General features: G+C 40.0%; 1 protein-coding gene across 1 annotated transcript in view; it reads right to left on the bottom strand.

The window, feature by feature from the left end:
• Nucleotides 1-11,924, bottom strand: part of unc5a (unc-5 netrin receptor A) — a gene marked incomplete at both ends in the record, with an annotated part of 146,068 nt that extends 134,144 nt beyond the window's left edge. Inside the window, one exon of the mRNA XM_079249520.1 lies at nt 11,831-11,924. Coding sequence (XP_079105646.1) covers nt 11,831-11,924 — 94 coding nt within the window. The remainder of the gene's footprint in view (nt 1-11,830) is intronic.
• Between the last annotated feature and the right edge of the window lie 3,540 nt (nt 11,925-15,464).

The following is a 15,464-nucleotide window of genomic DNA, read 5'->3' as shown; positions in this document are numbered from 1 at the left end:
GCCAACTTGCACCAGAACAAATTTAACGTGGGCTTCTCATAACCCAGTATGGTTCAGTAAACAGTGAAGATGTATGGAACTTTGCGTGACGACAAGGTGACGAAGGCTGACTTAAATGTGTGACTTAAATGTAAATAAGCTATTTTGTTGCTTCTTGACTGGCCTGAAAATCATTATTGGCTCCTCGTCATTAAGCATCCTTTTTTCAGCTTATTATGTTTTGAAGGCACCAGTAGGTAAACAGAAATCTAAGAGTTCAGATTTTCCATTTGCAAATGTTTGCTCTTGCACCTGTTACTGTTAAAGATGCACCAATCGGTGCATTTTTGGGGATCAGATCCAATGCAGATATCTGAAATCTGGATATAGGCTGATAAGGATATTTTCTGATACCAAATCTGTTTATATCTGTTTCTCCTATACTCTCTTTACAATCCATTTATGAACATTATTATTAATATGTTAACTATTGCTGTTATTATTGTGTAAAGCTTCATTAGGCTATAGTCCAGCATGTACAAATCCCTTCAATATTAAAGACCAACTGATGAACAAAATGTATCCATCTTAAATGTTTTCCAAAACTATTTTTAAGAAAAAACCTGAAGTAAATCAAAGAAAATGTCTGTAACTGCTGAATAAAAACAAAGGTAGCAGTAGCAACTGTGTTATTAATACTTAACATCCAATTGAAAGGAAAACAGGATGTACTGTATATGAATAATCTGGGAACATTTGAACACTGGATAGTCTGATATCGTGAAGTGGACAGATTGTGGTCCGCAGTATCGACACAGTGGTGTTGTGTCTCTTGTGGAGGATTTCACATTTTCATTCTTTATGAAAACAATTTGCAAAATCTTTTAGTTCAGTTTGAAGATTTTACAAGACTATGCCAGTTGCAAATGCTTAAAATGCTCCACAGGTTTATGTGCATTAGTTAAAGCATCGCTTACACTGTGCTGTGAAATTAACCCGTCATGCACAACAAGCTGCAGTTATGAGCAGAACAACCCAAGCTGTAGATTCTTACGTCTTCCTTTACCTTCTACATGTGTGTGACATTATCATGCAGGATTACAGCATATTAGGTAGGAAGGATTATGAAATAAGGACTATAGAATATGGAATATATAAATACCTAAAGCTAGAACATGAAAATTTCCACTATAAGACTTTTCCAGAAAGATAAATTGGGAATATTTTTGGTGAGCTAATCCCTTCAGTTTTCACCTTTTCTGCTCGAAGTTTATCTGAAACGCCTCAACAAGTCTTTGCAGCAATAAAAGAAGCTTTTCTCTTCCCTTCTTTACCAAACAATGTTTTTACCATGGAAACCTTGGCTGTAGACATATTTCCGGTTGCCATCATGCTTTTTTTATGTTTCTGGACTAAACTAAAGGCTGTCAAAAGCATGCTAAAGAGGTAAAGAGGCAACACTTATCAGTGCAAATGAAGGCAATGCTGCGTCTGAATTAGAAACAGAGAAAACCACCATATCATATTTTTTTTTTGTATATAGGTTCTAATGGAAATATTTCATCAACACATTTTTTCTTCAACCTGCATAATACTTACAATTTGTAAAGAGATTCAGTACAGTATGGGCCTGAGATCGGTGAATCACATTCATATCGAAAGTGATACAGATATAGTATCAGATCAGTCCCATCTCTAGTTATTGGGATTACAGGTGTTATGCTGCACCACTATTTTTGATGCACAATTACTTGAATTCTTGCAAACATGCTTTATGACTAAATTAGCCTCTACAAAGACAAATTCTGGAAACTTTTCAGTTCAAGCTATAAACCAAACAAAAGATCTGAGCAAAAATGCAATATAACTCCGAACCTTTAACATCATATAGTCCTGATCTATTTATGTAATATCCCATTTTGATGTTAACTCTGCCTGGAAAATACAGTAAGACCAGTGGGTATTTAACAAAAACAGTAGCAAACCAGAGAAGCTCTGTATTCATCTTTTGAAATTCAAGCATTAGTGACAAGAAGCTGCAGGTATGAAAACACACTTTGATTCAACATGAATGCATTGTCAGTGGGCATTTAAATCCATACAAGCTGTAATCAAGTGCATTGCAAGCTGTAAAAACGCTGCATCCAGCCTCAGTGGTAGTTGTGTTGTCATGATTAATTCTATGGGAGTAAAGACTTGAATGCGTTTTCAGTGAGCCTCGCATTTCTGATGGCCCTGCCAAGAAAATCTGCTGCTTAGCTTTAAGCTTTGAATCTGTAATGTTCAGACCTCATTTCACATGGGAGATGGTTTTGTTTTGGAAAAACAATAACAGGGGGACCTACATAGATCAGAGAGGCTCTCTCACATCTACACGTTCAGGGAGGAGAATAAATGGTTTATGTTTTACAGGAATCAACTTGCCTGGTGTAACAGCAGGAAGAGTTTTGGAGACAACTTTGGATGCAGATGTGACCTGAGCCAACAGTTTATTTCTTCCGAAGCAAATAGAACAAAAGGTCATACAAATGACATCAGAAATATTGTATCAATACTGAATTATTGAAAAGCTAAACTGCTAAATCCAGACTAGAATAACATTATACAGCATGCTGTCTAGGGTTTACTGTGCACCGAGAATCACTGCTCTGTTGACTCAGTTGAATTGCTCGCCTAGGGCTTCGGCGCCTGGACACATACACATAATTAGGAAAGGTCACTGTGCCTCCTGTCTTGTCAACAAAATCATTTCAAGATGACAAATTCTGGCTCAGGCTGAGCCAGACCTCCCTCAGATGCCCCTGCCAATCAAGCACCAGCAAGGCTGTTCTTGCCTTAGGTGATTTCTAATTATCCCTTTCGCATGCCATCCTGAATAGGGGTGAGCATAACAATGAGCCATACATTGGGGTGGAGGTGTGAGGGCTGACCAAGGTATTATTATATTGTAAATGTAAAACCTCATGCAAGAAAAATACCAATTTATTTATTTATTTATTTTTTTTTTTTGTCTTGTCCAGCATTTAGGCAAGCAGAATGATGGTCTGGATGCTGTGTTCTGCTGAGCAAATTTTCTCTGCCAAGGGAAGCTTTATAGATATAATGATCCCCTTGACTTTCTGAATTTTTATTTTATTTCTATGTTTATTTTGTATTGTTGTTTGAATTGTAGAGTTTGTACTGCTGGACCAGAGAGGACAGACAAAAGACAGAAAGAGAAAGGAGAAAAAACACCTCATAAGAAAAGGGAAAGAGATAAAGGGAGAGAAAAAAACAACAACTAAAAAATAACCCAAAAACAAAAAGAAAGAAAACAACCTACAGATGTATACATACACACATACAGGCACACACATACATATACACACACATACACACGCATACATACACATACATATACACACACGTATACACACATAATATATATATATACACATATATATACATATGTACACATATACATATACACATACATACATATACACACACAAAAATACCAATTTAAATAAACACATAAAAATGATAATTTGTCATTAAGGATCTAAAAAAAAAACTGCAGTTAGTCATAGCTGTCTGCAAAAATGTAGCAATGTATGTTTCTAGCTATGTCTTTAGAGAAAAACTTAGAATTCAAGAAAAGTTACTTTACCCAAACATAATTCCTTTTGTCCTCAAACATCGCTTTGTTGACTGCGGCCCATTTTAATCCACCCGCCCAAGGCAGATGTTTCCAAAAACTGCTTCACACATATGCTGTTTTGCATACAAGATATACCGGCTTTTGTGACGACGTCACAGCCAAGGCTTTCTACAAGTGACTCTGCTAAATCTTCCTGCAACTCCTTTGCAGACATGTGGAGGTTGTGCTTTGTCTCACTGTCCAGCAAATATGCAGTTTAACCAGAAGGTTTTATTGGCTTTCTCAAATCTTGTTTTGTTCAACTCAGACAATCCTGCTTTGTAAGCATCAGCTGGCTTCAGATGACCATTGGAGCCTGTGGTTGGTGCAAAGTAGTGGAAGTCAGAACATTTATTAAACTCTGGGACATTTCCCAACCATGCTTGACAAGTAATGAGTCAATTAAAACTTATAGAGTGACATCCCAAACTTCTGCACATGCAAGAATGTGCTTTTCTTTCTTTTCTTATTTCTCAAACATAAATTTGCATTTGCAAATATATATTTAATTTGCAGAAGGGTGCAGAGACTTTTGCACACAGCTGTACTAGCCACAAACACACACAGACAAACACAAGAATTAACATTAAAACTGAATAGTAAGAAAATGAACAAGCATTTTAAATGCTAGTTCACCTCAAAGAAGCTTCAGACCGTTTCAAAGCTTCTTTCTTGCTGCATGATCCTCACACTTCCCATCTAGTCCACTGTATGATGAAGTGGAAATGGCTTTCACATCGCTCCCTGGTGGCCTTACTAAGGAACTATTAATCTATGGCTCTCCATATTGCATTCAGATCTGCTTTCCCCAGCCACCACCTGGCCAGAAGTAAAGGCCAAGAGAGGGCCCAGAGGACGAGAAGACTGGCTCTTATTATGAGCTGCACCGAGACACCTCTGGGCTTCTAAGCACTTCCTCTGACAGTGACTGATGGCCAATTAACCATTTGGAGAAGAGTATTGATCACTTGGAGAACAGGAAGGACTTGAAAACGTCTACTTACACACCACTATTCTCACTGTACGATGTGTGCAGCCAGACAGAACATCATTTATACTAAAGAAAACAAACAAGGGGAACATGATCACTTGATAATGCATCTCAATGCCGATCTCTAAAAGTGTTTTTGAAGTGTTTTTGACAAACATCACGCTGAAACCCCTGCAAAGCATGAAGGCTTCTGGCATCACGTGAATAAATGAAAACAATGTTATTCCAGTCTGAGGCTACATGTTTGACAATAAACTTCTGCTGTCAGTCAGCTTAATGAAAACTCCACTGCTGAAGGCTGGTTTTGTATGACATGTGACACGTCAAAGTAGCCGTGATTGTAGCATTCAGAGCCGAACGATCATGTGATTGCATTTAATAATCGCAATAAATTTGTGGTTGTTCACAGTAATTGGCTATGAGCCTATTTACTGGATTAAACATGATGGAAATGTGCAGCCAACCAGAGTCATGTTTTTCTAACAGCACTTCTGTTTGTAAGTTGCTTGAGAAGTTGAAGTTAGGCAAGCAAAATGACCAAACGTAGAACTCACGCAATACACATAGACAAGTAAGAAATGACTTGGAGTTATCCTCCACAGATGACATCATTGATGAATAGAAAAGTTATTTAACGTTGGTTGTGTAGCAGTGGTTTGGGGATCCTCAAAGAGACATGGAACCTTGGAAATGTCCAGCCGGAGCCGGAGAGCCGGAGAGACTTGGACAGAAGCATTCCCAACCATCAGATTGAAAAGACCAGACAGAACTTTGTTCCTTCATTTTGAAGGAATTTATTTGACATTTAATTATTATAAATATGTAGTCAATAATATAGCGTGCTAACACAGAGCTTTCTGGATTCAAGATGAGAGGAATACGCCCTAAACTTGTTGTTTGAGCTGCATATATCTTGCCGACAGCCTCACTTTTTCTAAAACTAAATACGCCCTCATTCAGCTTAAAACACACAACCGATACACACTCTTATTTCACACTCCAGACCTTCTACTTTGTAAACATATTCCTTGGCCTGATGTCAAAACTCAAAGTTTTGCAACCAGCCTGGCGCCTTGAAAGGATATGACCCTGTATCACCCGTCCAGTTCACCTAAAGATGTATCCTTAATCATCCTGAAGGCTGAAGTTCTTCTCCAATAGGCTTTTGTTCAGCCATGTCCCTTAACAAATCACGTGCACGCTCAATTACCAAGTGTATTTCCACCCTCCCATTACAGATAAAGGTAAATCTATATTAGTCACTTAAACCAGTGTTTATCAACCTTATTTGAGCCAAGGCACACCTTTTTCACTGGAAACTCACAAACTCACTTTTTTTTTTTTTTTTTTAAATACCATAATATTAATATAAAGCCATCTAGTCAAAGTGTCTTGAACAGAAAGAAGATAAAGACAAGAAAAAGGCATTTTATTATCTTTCACCTGGGCCTCTTTGGATGAACACTTTGCTGCTTTTTAGACCAATCAGGTGAAATTTGATCATTTCTCAGGGCACACTTGATGATCTTTCACGGCACACTAGTGTGCCACGGCACAGTGGTTGAAAAACACTGACTTAAACAACTAGAAACTAGAAATTCCCCTAAATTTGATAAATTGTAATTGAGAATAAACAGACACTGCATTTGACCCGTGTTCGAAAAAAAAAAGAGAAAAACAAGAACAAAACAGTTTGCTGATGAGCGGTGGGCCGGAATACCTGCCGACCGGAGCACAAGTCTGATTGAGAGTTACAGAAAACATATGATTGCAGTGATTGCCTCAAAGGGTTGTTCAACAAAATATTAGTTTACAATTCACAATCATGATTGTTTGTTTTTTTTTTAAATATTTCTGTTGAACCACAATTTAAAAGCGATTTCCATTTAATTTTTACTTCTATATTATCTTTTTGTCAATTTCGATTTATTTCAGGGACAGCTGTATTATTTTATGGATTTAATGGGAGGGTGCCAATACCCTTGAGCACAACTGTATACATATTATATCATCAATATATATATATATATATATATATATATATATATATATAGTGTATATTCTGCGTGTGTGTTTGTGTGTGTGTGTGTATTAGTGCATGTAGCGCAGTCAAAATTGCTGCCAGAAATATTGTGCTACGATTGTAGCAGTAAGTATTGTAAGTAGTAGCAAAAGCAGAAAAAGCTCACATAGTGACAGAAAGTTTGTGCAAAGAAGCAGCTATCACTGGAGCTATTTTAGAAAACTGAATTTGACATTATCTCTGCAAAAGAGGCTGGTTTTGGGCATATAGCGTCCTTGTCACAGTGGTGAGGCAAATCCCCCAAAAAATCCACCTTATCCTCCTTATTTATGGAGATTCTGATAGTTTCCAAGCGTTACATTAGAAATATTTATCATCAAATCTTCAGAAACAAAGTTACTGCTGATGCTATTTAAATCATCCAAGTTTGAGCTGGAATGCTTTATTTGCATGCAGCTGCTTTGTTGTGAACAGAAGAAAGCAAAATTTTATCTGTTGTTCATAAAGATTCTGGTATTAGTCTTACTTAATTTGCTGTGTTGTTTACTTTGTATGTTAGTAAAATGTTAAACTAATCTCTACTTTCTTTAGTTTTCAGCAGAGGCACTTAAAACTCTCCATATTGAAAGAAATTAAAACAAAAATTGTGATTGGACGATATGAAAAGAATATATTGTGATAATTCTTTTTGCCTTATTGCCCGGCCCTAGTAGCAGTTAGGTAGCATCTCTTGCTGCTCATGCCTCCCTGTTAACGTAGATTACCAGTGCTTAAACTATTCACTAGCTCAGTTTACTGGTTAAGAATAGAAAGCCAAGTCAAGGCCAAAAGGGGAGGAAAGCTACTGTGCAGCATTGGTATTTTATACTGTATACTGACCTCCGGGATTCAACCTCAACCTTCACGTGTCCCATGTTTTTCGCTGAGGTGAATTTTTTCCTCTGGATGAGAACACAGTGGCATCCAAGGTTGAATGTCAACTCTGCATGTGCTTTTTCTGCATGCCAGTATAAGTGAGCGCGAGCGAGAGAGAGAGAAGACTCAGGGGTACAAACATTCGATTAAACCCTTCAGCGAAAGACTTGAGTCTCAGTTAAACTAATTCACCCCACCTTCCCACTGGTGACCTTCGTACGAGATGGTCAGCAGTGACAAAACCACAACAGCAGAGACTGAAGCCACTTTATGTGACTGTGACCTTCCATGATTTGAGACATGGGGTAATCTCATCCTACACCAGAATTCAGTTTTGTGGTACTTAAAATGGAATAAAACCACAAATTGTGACTGGTGTGTGCTGCATTTGAGGAGGGAAAGAGCCTTGTTTCAGGTCCTAAGCACTCTCACATGGACCTGAATCATAGAAATGGGGTAATTGAAACAAAAGGGCAGAGTTTGACAGAGATGTAGTGCTTTCGCAGAGCCTCTGCACAGACTGCAGAAAATAACACCTAACTCCTCCCCTCTGCAAGGTTCATCCTCCGCGTGTCCTCGCAAAAGCCTCTGTCCTTCCTTTACTTTTCAAGAGGGCCATTTGCAAATGATAAGTGCAAGGACGTAGCCTTCCGAAAGATAAGGCGGCCAGGCATTTGTCACCAAATGGAGCGTGTGCCTTCATTGTTTAAAGCTGACCTGTGTTGACATGCACTGTTTACCTTTTATTCGTTTATTCTGAACTATTATCTGTGCCTTCATTAATCACTGCAACTCAAACTGAGGAAATTACTTTGCAGGGTTTGGACCGAGGCAAAGATTAACTCAGTCCTATTATTCGTTCCTTTTAGCAAATAAAACTGCAATATTTGATTAGCTGTGTCTTGTAAATAAGCAATTTGATGCCGTCATTGTGATATTGTCCATCTTTCTAATGTGGCAAGCGACATAAGAAATCATGTTTTTTGTCTGTTTTTGTGTGCGTATAATTGCCGCCATGTGCAATACAGTCTGAATTTGCACAACATGCAAATTAACTGTTTGAATATCAGCAGTTGAGAAACTAAATAGTTTTTTTAGTAAAACTTGTTCCCCCCACTGTTAAAGTCTGCATGCACGCTATTTGAATTCATCTGCAATGACTAGAGGGAACAAAAACTCTTTCTGCTTGTGAATTATCATTTCCCTGTAAAAGACCATATCCCTGCAAATACATGGCTGTCATTTGCCATGCATTAGCTAAGGGACAAAAACGAAGTGATTTTAAATTCCTTTGACCAGAAGGCAATTTTCCCCAATAAATTATGCTAATTTTGGCTTTAGCCCTCCTTATCGCATTCTTTAGGGAGTCAATGAGGAGAGACAAAATTGGCTGTGGGAAAGGCAAGTTTGGGATGATTCAAATTAGAATGATTAGAGTAGTCTGGCAAAAGCATCTTTATATTACTGTAATAAGAAATGAGACCTCACAAATGACTGTATTATGCAATACATTTCTGCTTGTTGTCATTTAATGGCCACCCCCTTGCATCATCACAAGATTTACACCCTGTGGAAATTGCTCGGAGGTGATTGTTCACAGAAGAAGAAAGGTGCCTGATACCAAGTCCCATGTTCCCGCAATGAACCAGACAACAATTGCTTGGCAACGCTCTCACTGGGCAGACGGGAAAGCAAACAAACAAAAAGAAAAAAGACGGATTTTCGTTTTCTCTGCATGGGTAGTTCAGTTTTGATCTTTTGAGAAGGAGGTAACAACAAGCAGCAGAGCAAAGTTTAAGCAAATGACAAGCAGCAGCAGCAACAGGAGGGGATTACTCTGTAGACACACACCTCACACACAGCAGAAATACATGCATGCTAATCTTAGTGGAAACACCCTCCCATAAACACACACACACAAACTTTGCATGCTGAAAACATCAAGTACTGTGCACACACAGGCGAAGCAGAACAGTTCTTTGTTCTTGAGGCTCAAAGCTGAAAGTGTACCACTCTGTCCGGCCCGTCAGATCACTCACAGCGCTGTTAAAAGGAAAGTGCTCAGCCAGCTCAAACCTAGATTGACAGCCCCTACCTTTATTACTGCGTTATGTTTCGTAAAAAAAAAAAAAAAAAAAAAGGACAAGCCAGCTTTGATACCAACAAATGCCTAGTCAGCAGCTTGCCTCTCTACAGAGGATGGCTTGACTGATCTCAGCTGAAACTGTCCCAATCCTGATACAGAAAGAATTGGATCCCCAAATTACCTTTCCGATCCATTCCTGCTACTCACTTTGTTCAATAAAATAAGCCTCTGAGCAGTAATGGGAGCTTTTGAGGGGCTTGTAGTGGTCAAATAAAACAAGAAGAAGGGGTCTGAAAGGAAAATTGAGACAGAAGACGACAACGAAGCTAATAGAATTTCAACAGTAGGCCTTATATTCCCCTTTTTTACTACCTGATATATTCTGTTTGGGGTCATGGCTGAGATGTGAGCTCATCTGGGCAAATATTGAGTGGCAGGATGGGAAACACCCAGTGCGGCTCTCCAGTCTATATGAGAATGAACAATGACACAGCATCACACCTTTGGGAATTTAGAGTCTTGACCGACATCTGCAGGTCTGAGGACTGAAAGAAAACCATAAACGTGACAGGAACATGCAACTTTGCCACCAAATTAACCACCACACTACCCATGCAAATCAGCAACCCAATCAAAATACATCACTTTCAACAAACATCATAAAAATGACTTGTAAACACCACCACACCGCCACCTACTTTGCTTGATGTACGAGGTCCCTGGAGCATGTCTGTTTATTTAATCCTAATATATTCATAATTATACACTAATTAATGCACGCAAAAGGCCCTCTTAATTCATCATCTTGGTGTCCTGAAGCAGGCGGCGCAATTACACCAACTTTAACATGTTTGCCTTATGTCCAAAAGGATGGGTAACCAGTCGGAAACAACACAAAGCAAATGATGCGTGGCATTCTTGCATTGTGGAATCTAACCAACAGCTTCCAGCTGTGCGGCATCATGACATGGTGAGGAGGATATTTAGCTTTGGAAAGAATGGGTAAAGTGAGTGTTATAAAATTATTCTAAGTGATGAGCAAAGATATTGTGCATCATGGCAAACTGTGAGTTTGATTGCATCGATCACAAAAACTCATTGGGATGTTAGATGGTTGGTTTGTGCACACAGCAGACTGGATGTTACGGGTCAATAAGCAGCACATTAAGGTATGTCTAAATTTAGGCTTCTTTTTTTTTTCTTTTTTTTAAAAAAACTATCATGAGAAAAAATGCTTTCAGGTCATCATCTGAATGGCTAATATGCCGCCACTGGAGGAAACTTGTCTCCAGTGTACTTGGGCTCACCTCAGCGTCAGCCATTGTTTTGTACATCAAAGCACATTTGCATGCAATCTGGAGTGTCTGGCCAGGAGGCCGGCTACATCATAAAATGTAACTCATCAGTGCGAGTAGGTCGTCTACCAACTCAGTAAAGCTGTCACCATAGTGCAAATGCAGCAGGAATGAGTCCTGGCCGGGGAGGAGATGTGGAGTTAAATGATCCTGTTTGCAGCCAGCAGAGGACCCGCTTAGACGGATGAATGCATGCTGGGAATATATGCTCTCTGTACCTCCAACCACCTCCAACTTTTACAGCCAGGATTGTTACTGCAAGCGGTCTTACCGAAGGTTGTTTATGTGACAGCACGAATGAAGCGCAATGGGTTTTTGGGTTTTTTTTTCATTGTTCTCCGGCTCCCATCGGTTAAATCCTCCTGTATGCTGCAGGTTTGCGCCTTACAATGCAGGTGCATTAAAAAAAAAAAAAAAAAAAAAAGAAGAAGAAGAAGAAGAAGAAGCAAGCAACAAACTTGCAGGTGGTGTTTAAAATAAATAAATGCGCTAAATATCAAGAAGATGCACAACAACAGTTTGGGTTTGTCTCAATTTTTTTTAACCTTGAAAGAAGCCACACACTGTCTTGTAACCTTGTAGGTGCAGGGTAATTGATGAGTGATAGATAGAGTAGATAATAGAACAATAAAAGAGAGAAAACACTTCCAACAACGTGCTCCGTCACGCGCTATTTCAACAAAAAAAAACCCGCAACTTGTTACTGTTGTCTCTTCTCTGTCGTTCTCTTTTCCAGACATATAAAGATGAGAGCTCAATAAAGCACAAAGCATAAGCCATTCATAAGAAGGCTACAACTCACCGTGAGTGCACGTGAAGCCAGCAATCACGAGCCAGAGCACAAGGAGCGCAGCGCGGAACCCACGGCGGACAAAGGGGCCCTGAAGTGAGGGCATCTTCGTTGGTTTTAATCACCGAAGTTTAAAAAGACAGAGGAGTGGGGACAAAACAGTGGCACGCTGGTCTGTTTCAGGTCCAGAGAGTGTCTTCTGTAGCACTTCAGAGGCTTTTTTTCCCCCACCCTCCTCACAACGCGCAAGTGTTTTTCTTCAGCACATATCCTCGTGCCGCGCCGTGGCCATCAGCATCCTGCTGGTTGTTCAGAACAACGCATCACAGGTGTGGTGGATAAAACTGCTGTCTTTCACGCCACGGCGATCTTACTGTACTGTATTTCTCCAAAGCCGCTGTCCGTTCAAAACTCTCCCTCTGTCTCTGAGTCGAGAAGGGAGACGGTTTCTGCCGCTTCCTGTCACTTTGCAGCCTCCGCTTGAAAGAAAAACCTTCTACAAATGCGGGAAAACTGTAAGAATTGGCATCAGAGGACAGAACATCTGCTTGCACAGCAATGCTGGAGTGCTGAGAGTCGGGGAAGGTATACGCTGCGATAAGCAGAGGAGCAAAACCTGGAACGGATTCCGCCTGCTGGCTGGGAATGGAGCGTCCTGAGCGCGCCCCACTCTCATCCCTGTTTCTTAGGAAACATTTACATGTCATCAATAGGCATAACTAACCACACACCGACAAAAACAAGAAAGAATGGATATTATTTCATCCGCACTCTTGCAAGTGCGCTTTCCATATCCTCTGCCTTACATGAAAATGATGGATATGTCATTCCACCCTGCATGATAGGAATCACATCTCTGCTTTGCATACAAATTCACACAAATCACATCTGCATGTCATTGAGTTTCAGTTAGATATCCCTCTGGTTTGTGTTGAGCTTTCTGTGCCTGCTGCGGCGCGTCAGTGATGGACAAACACAGACGAAGAATCGGGAGGATTAGGACTCCCATGAGTGTACACCTGTCAGAAAACTCAGGCTTGAATGTGACTTATACACCAGATAGCTTTTCCTCATTTTCTGTGGGTGTCAGCGGAGTGATTATCAGGCTGTTCGGCCATGCCTTTTACAGCTCTGCCCAGAAATCGACAGCAGATTATTAATCCACTTTAAAACGGGGGGAAGGGTTGTGTCTTTGTTTATCCATTTCTTCCACTCCCACATATAGTCAGCAGAATAATAAGTAGAAGCACAGAGCTGGACCACTGTCTTACCAGCTAATTATGGAGCTCATGTAGATGGATGATTCCTTAGATAGAGCTCAGCTATTGCAGCCTACAAACTCATTAAGCTCTCTCTCTCTCTCTCTCTCTCTCTCTGTCCAACATCCTCTGCTAAAGGTCAAAGTCACAGAATGACAGGCACATGCGTGCACATGCAAAAAGGCGCAGCCTCACAGCCATCTAGTTCACAATTAAACCCTCACAGGCACTGTGCATGTAAGGAGGGGGGGGGGGGGGGGGGGGGCAGATGCAAGGCAGCCAAATGGAAGGGAATGACTCAGCCTTGGTCACTTGTGAGGTTGCTCGTAATGATCTCTCTCATTCTACTAATCTGCTCTGAGTTCTATCAGGCAGTGCAAGCTGGAGAGTGTCTCCTCTAGTCACTGCATGCGCCTCTTTTTCTGAACAAGCACCCAAGCTACATGCATTTCAAATGAGGATCTGCAAATATGTAAATGCCTCGCCGGTTATATTATCCTCTTACAGGGGAAGAAATTGCGGTTCAGCTTTTTAAAAGAATTATCAGAGTGTGTTTTCTTGCTGTGGCGTGTGTTTGCTGAGTTAAAGCAGGGCCTAACCTCCTCCACACTCTTCTGGGCACAGCATCGTCCTCCTCTGCTTCCTCAATCAGGCTACAATGAACAATCACGGCTCTTTTGGGAGTTGACACATTCGGTTGTTCATCGATCTGTGGTGTTGTAATTAATTTTCCCTCCGTTGTTGGCTTGAGTTACAATATCCTGAGACTTGAAGCAGCTTGTTCTCCTCCAATCAATCACAAAACTGAGACAGAACCATATTTTCTTTTGTAGTGTCTTGAATGAGTCACAACAGCTATGATCCAAAGAGACCATGCTCAATGACCTGACGTGTGTGAAGAAAAACACAGCATGGTTCCTGCGTTTTGTGCTTTGCGTTCTTCCATAAACCAAGCAATTACACTTCCGATGTATGCAACCTATAAAGACAGCTGATTCACTCAGTCGATATCTATCGATCTAAAGAAGGTGTCCAGCATGAAATTAATATTATTTATTGTTTACAAACAATACAGGGAGTCCCTTGAGGGAGAAGCTGCGCAGGCCTCTGCAGTCTACACTCCATCCCAGGCTTGTGAAGCAGGAGCTGAGTGTATCAGCTTCCACCATGACCACAGCTTCACAGACTATTGTTTTGTTTATATCAAATTAAACTGCAATTCTACTCCAGAGAGATATAATTGACCACAGTCTTAGATTAAATGACTGTAAAGATCTTAATAAGCCATCAGCAGATTGCATGTTGCATTACAAAGCACTTACGAGGATGCAGTCCAGCGCGAATGAAATTGAGGGTCAGATTTGCATGCCGCAGCATTTTAGCCATTAATTTCATGCAAAATAACTGTATGACGATCAATGGTGTATCAATTTAATTAAACATTATTGATATGGGGTTAGGAAAATTAATTAAAAGCCAAACGAGTCCCGGTGATGTTAGGAGGATATATATTACTTTGATATCATAACATCCCTCGTGGGTCTTAGAGACATTTAGTAGATTAGAATGAATATAGGTGACCAAGTCTGTCCTTTAAAACACATTTTATCTCTGAGTACAAAGAAAGTCTTCATCACGACAGTAGTACCACAACTCCTGGTTATTTTATCTGTAGAAGGTTTTACCACTTTAGGAAAGAAAAATCCAGTGATTTGGATGTGCGGTGCATTGCTATTACTTCATTTAATTAAGTGCACTCGCACAACTGTAGATAAAATAGCCATCAAGAGATCTCACCACATATTTGAATGAGAAGCATGACCAAATGAAATGGAGTATTTAAAAAACAGAGAAGAAAGTGGAGGGAAGGGTGGCACGGGGGGGTAAGAGATGAAGGAGCCCACTGAAGGTCTCTCATTTCAGCAGCACAGACTGCTGATGAAGCTGAACTTCCAATATCCTGCCACTTCAGCTCTGATGATTTCTCAATTTTACAGATATGGCCTGAGAATATGATTTGATGAAAATGTAAAATGGGATAACCACCAAATCATATGATATGGGCTGCATTTCAATCCATGACTATAAATCAAAAGCAGACACTCTAAAAATTAAAGTTAATTTTTTTCTCTTTTTTTTTTGCATTGTAACTTGCTCCCCCCTTAACTCAGAGGAATCAAGGGTGTCCCGTCGTTCCCTGAGATTAGGATTTTCTGTCATGCAGATTCTTCACATTCCTTGCAGGTTCAAGAGCTTGGCTGCTGAAAGCAACGCAGGGAATGCTGGAGCGTACACTTGTTTCAGAAGAAAATTCAAACAATTTATTCATAGAATGTCTCTCCAACACAAATAGATTCCCCTAATCTAAAACCTAGCGTGAGTCTTTG

This window comes from Telmatherina bonti (genome assembly GCF_933228915.1).
Source record: "Telmatherina bonti genome assembly, chromosome: 12".
NCBI lineage: Eukaryota > Metazoa > Chordata > Actinopteri > Atheriniformes > Telmatherinidae > Telmatherina > Telmatherina bonti.
This window is presented reverse-complemented; position numbering and strand designations above follow the sequence as displayed.